The sequence below is a fragment of the Seriola dumerili genome, unplaced genomic scaffold, assembly GCF_002260705.1.
Source record: "Seriola dumerili isolate Sdu_G_001 unplaced genomic scaffold, Sdu_1.0 BDQW01000122.1, whole genome shotgun sequence".
NCBI lineage: Eukaryota > Metazoa > Chordata > Actinopteri > Carangiformes > Carangidae > Seriola > Seriola dumerili.
This window is the reverse complement of record NW_019174377.1, coordinates 2,501,929-2,505,711: the sequence shown is the minus strand read 5'-3', so window position 1 is coordinate 2,505,711 and position 3,783 is coordinate 2,501,929. Positions and strand designations below refer to the sequence as shown.

Genomic DNA, 3,783 nt, shown 5'->3' with positions numbered 1-3,783 from the left:
GCCACTTCACATCTGGGTGCCTCTGATCCTGAAATATTTCACAGAGCTGCAATGATTTATCACTCACTGTGCAGAGTAGGAATGAACATGTACAGAATGAGAATAAACATAAAAAAATACTATATTCCCAAATGGAGAACCTATGTAAATAAGCCGATTTCCTTTCACATGCTACTGAAACTAAAATATTTCGCCTAGCTAGCTAAAAATACACAGGTTTCTTTTTCTTCTTCTTCTTTTTTTTTTTTTTAGTTGTTGTTGTTTTACTCCCCGCCCATCTGAGCTCACTGTGACTGTGAAACTTGACTCGGAGGAGGGAGGGTCATCCGGGAACATGGCGAGTGGAAACTCCTCCCAAAACCGAGAGGTGTTGTAGGCTGTTATAAAAGCCGCGCTCCAGAGCTTAGAGTTAACTTGACTTCAGTCTAGACACAAGTTACAAACAGTCAATTCTGGATTGGAGCTGAATCTTCCTCTTCTTTTTTGGCCAAAGAGGTACAGCATGTCCGAAATGCTCGACGACATCTTCACGAAGGTGAGTCGAAGTTTATGAATGTTTTTGTTGTTGTTGTTGTTGTTGTTGTTGTTGTTGTGTTTTGGAACGAAAAAAAAAAGCTGTCGTGAAGTTGGGGCGGGTTCGTTTCCTAAAATGTTTGTTTCTTGTTTACGCCTGCTCGTTTTATTCCTCGGGGAATGACAGATTTAACAGAGGTTAAACTCGGTAACACTCGGCAAAACTCGGTTAAGCCACAGCTGAAGGATTTCTGTAGTTTAATGGGAGAAAGCAGGGACACCGTGGTGGGTTGTTTATCTTCCAGTGTCAGAATATTCATGAGGAATGAAAAAACAGTCAAACCACTGCAATTACCTGCATCTAATTTGTATTTTATGACTGCATGTAGCCTAAATGTCAGATAATGGTTCTACAAAATCTAGTACAGTTGTTTTTTTAATTTCCTTTTTAATGACTTTGTTTTGACAGTTTTTCCTATGCAAGCATTCTCTGGAAATGTAATGATGTGATCTAAGTAGTTGATTTGAAAATCATGAATATTCAATAAATATTGTTTGAAATAAGGAATTTGGATGTCTAAAACTATTTCAATCATTTCTAGCAGAACTTTATGAAGCTGAACCTGGATGATGGCTTACTCCCGGCACAGACGCAACCCAAAGTCCCAGGGCAGAGTCGGCTGAACCGGTCAGCCTCCTTCTTCTCTCCCCCCTCCCCTCCTGAATCCTCGAGCCACAGCTTGAGCTCTGAGCATGTTAATAATGACGACAATGGCAGCCCTTTCTGGTCATCCAATATCTGGAGCCAGGGCCCTGTTTCCAAACCGAAACAGCTCCCCTTCAGACCTGACCGCTCCATGAGCCTGACCGAGTCCAGTAGCAGCCTGCTTTCCTCCTTTGGACAGCTGAAGAACCATGAGGCTTTCCCCTCGGTCCCTGCTACTACTACTGTGGCTCCCCCGCCGGGCTTCCCTCCCTCGTCTCCCTTCCCAGCCCAGATCCCTCCAATGCTGTCCTCTAACCGTTACAAGACTGAGCTGTGCCGTGGCTTCCAGGAGACCGGCAGCTGCAAGTATGGCAGTAAGTGCCAGTTTGCCCACGGCGAGGCAGAGCTGAGAGGACTGTACCGCCACCCAAAGTACAAGACGGAGCCCTGCAGAACTTTCTACAACTTTGGCTACTGCCCCTACGGCTCACGCTGCCACTTCATCCATGAGGAGAAAATCAGCGGAGGTCCGTTAGCGTCTGCCAATTTCCCTAATCAGCGGCAGCCAACTCCCACAGCGCCCAGTGCTCAGAACCCACGCCACCAGCTCCGCCAGAGTGTCAGCTTTGCTGGGTTCCTGGGCTCTTCACGCAGCTCATCTCCTCCATCATTCCCTTCATCCTTCAATGATCTGAACGTGGGGTTTAGCCGTGCTCCCTCAGTTTCTCCACCTCCTGCTGATCTCCTCTCCCCAGTGTTTGTCGACTCTCTGCAGCGGGAGGCAGCAGCATTCCAGTTTGGCAACCATCAGACCCGTGCCAGCGCTGGAGACATCCACAACATTCCTCTCATCCTGGAGCCAAAGGCCTCGCGCTGTGTGTGTGGCCATGGAAATAACTTTAACAGCAACAACAGTAAAGTCTTCACCAGCATGGAGGAGGAGGACAGGCACCACCACCAGGACAGCAGCAAGCTGTTTCCTGGCACTGGAGGCCACGGAGCGTTCATGAAGCCTGCTGGACTCCAGCGTTTCTCCTCTGAGGACTCCCTGGAGGACAGCTACAGCAGCTCCAGCGGAGGCTCCAGTGGAACCGAGTCTCCAACGTTCGATGGATCAGCCACCAAGAGGCTCACCGTGTTTGAACGTCTGTCCCTGTCTGACTAAGGGAAACAAACAGAAGAGAACTGACACTTAACTGTGTCTGTCTATCTGGACTTAACTTCACAACCAGAACTTATCAGCTCTAGAGGACACAATAACACTTAAAACTTAATTTATGTTTGTAAAAATGGAACTTTTCTTGGACAAACTACACATACTGAGATTAGTACCCAAATGTATCAGACTCTATTTTTATACTTCAAAATATTGTGTAGCCTATTGGACCTTTGTATGTGGTCTTCCATAGGAGCTAACTCTTCTGCAGGTCTTGACAGCACCAGTAAATAGTCTGGTTCATAGTTAGTGTAAATTGTTAAGTGATAACCATTAATTCCAGTGCCTTAAAGATTCTCCCTGTCTCATAGGCTATTCACTCTCAGTGCCACGAACAGTATGTTTGATTCAGTAGCCTTAATCAGTGAGACCTGACGTGTCATTGATGCCATTTAATCTGTGATATGCACTTTACAGCTAATTCAAACGGGAGAGAATGTTGAATCTCCCAGTAGCATTCAACCAAAGCTTCATACTTCACTCTGCTCTGTGTGCGTCTGTGTGTGTGTGTATGTGTGTCTGTATATACGCATGTGTGGATGAATGTGTGTAACCTTGTCATTTTTCTGAGACCTGGGGTGCAAGCGTAGATGAGTTTCAGAATGCTGGAAGATCAAAGTGTGCTAACAGAAGAAAACGTTTGTCAGTGAGTTTAGATCTTGAATGTCTGTATCCTGACATACTTCAGATTTAATTTTTTTTTTTTTTTTTGTAAAACATTCTGTTGCACCCCATCTTATATCGTCCCCTGTTTGTTTGACAACCTGGTTCAGGGACTTTAACACCACAGTATTCCTTATGGTTATTGGTCGCCTTGTGTTTAACTTAAACTAATATATTTATTATGATATTTATTTGTGTTTAACGAAAAGAAAAATGTATTTTGTACTTTATTTATGGAGAAATATTTCAAGCTCTGTGAAATACCAATGTGAGAAAAAGCAGTAAAAAAGAGAATCTTATATTTTTAATTTCCTGAAAGGGACTAAATAAATTTCTGAATAAAGAAAAGAATGTATGCTGCTCTTTTTTGACTCATTTGTTATTCCATGAGAACTGGATGTTTTCTTATCTTGCAGTCTGAGCAAAAACATACCACTCGCATTAATTAAAGTTTACACATTTATTATATCTTGCATCTTCACATGTACAGTTTAGATTCTTACTCAGTCATTATACCTTTCAGACATTTGATGGAAATTTAAGGGTAAGAATAAAGGAATAGTATAGTTAGAGGTATGCTTTGCCTTGAATGTGGCATGTTATTATACTGACACAATATAATTGAGGCGTGGATACAGTCAACAATATTGGCCCAATGTTGTAAACAGTATCTGGCTTTAAGAAA

At 43.3% G+C, this 3,783-nt stretch overlaps 1 protein-coding gene across 2 annotated transcripts; it reads left to right on the top strand.

Moving 5' to 3' along the window:
• The first annotated feature begins 419 nt into the window (after nucleotides 1-419).
• LOC111224108 (mRNA decay activator protein ZFP36L1-like) lies at nucleotides 420-3,458 on the top strand. 2 transcript variants are annotated; one of them, XM_022748507.1, is made up of 2 exons: nucleotides 420-535; nucleotides 1,119-3,458. In XM_022748507.1, exons 1-2 carry the CDS (start codon nucleotides 503-505, stop codon nucleotides 2,382-2,384), a joined length of 1,299 nt encoding a protein of 432 aa, XP_022604228.1. In that variant the 5' UTR covers nucleotides 420-502; the 3' UTR covers nucleotides 2,385-3,458. The 2 variants fall into 2 exon arrangements, with proteins under 2 accessions (XP_022604228.1, XP_022604227.1); XM_022748506.1 differs by having other exon boundaries at nucleotides 1,116-3,458.
• The last annotated feature ends 325 nt before the right edge of the window (nucleotides 3,459-3,783 follow it).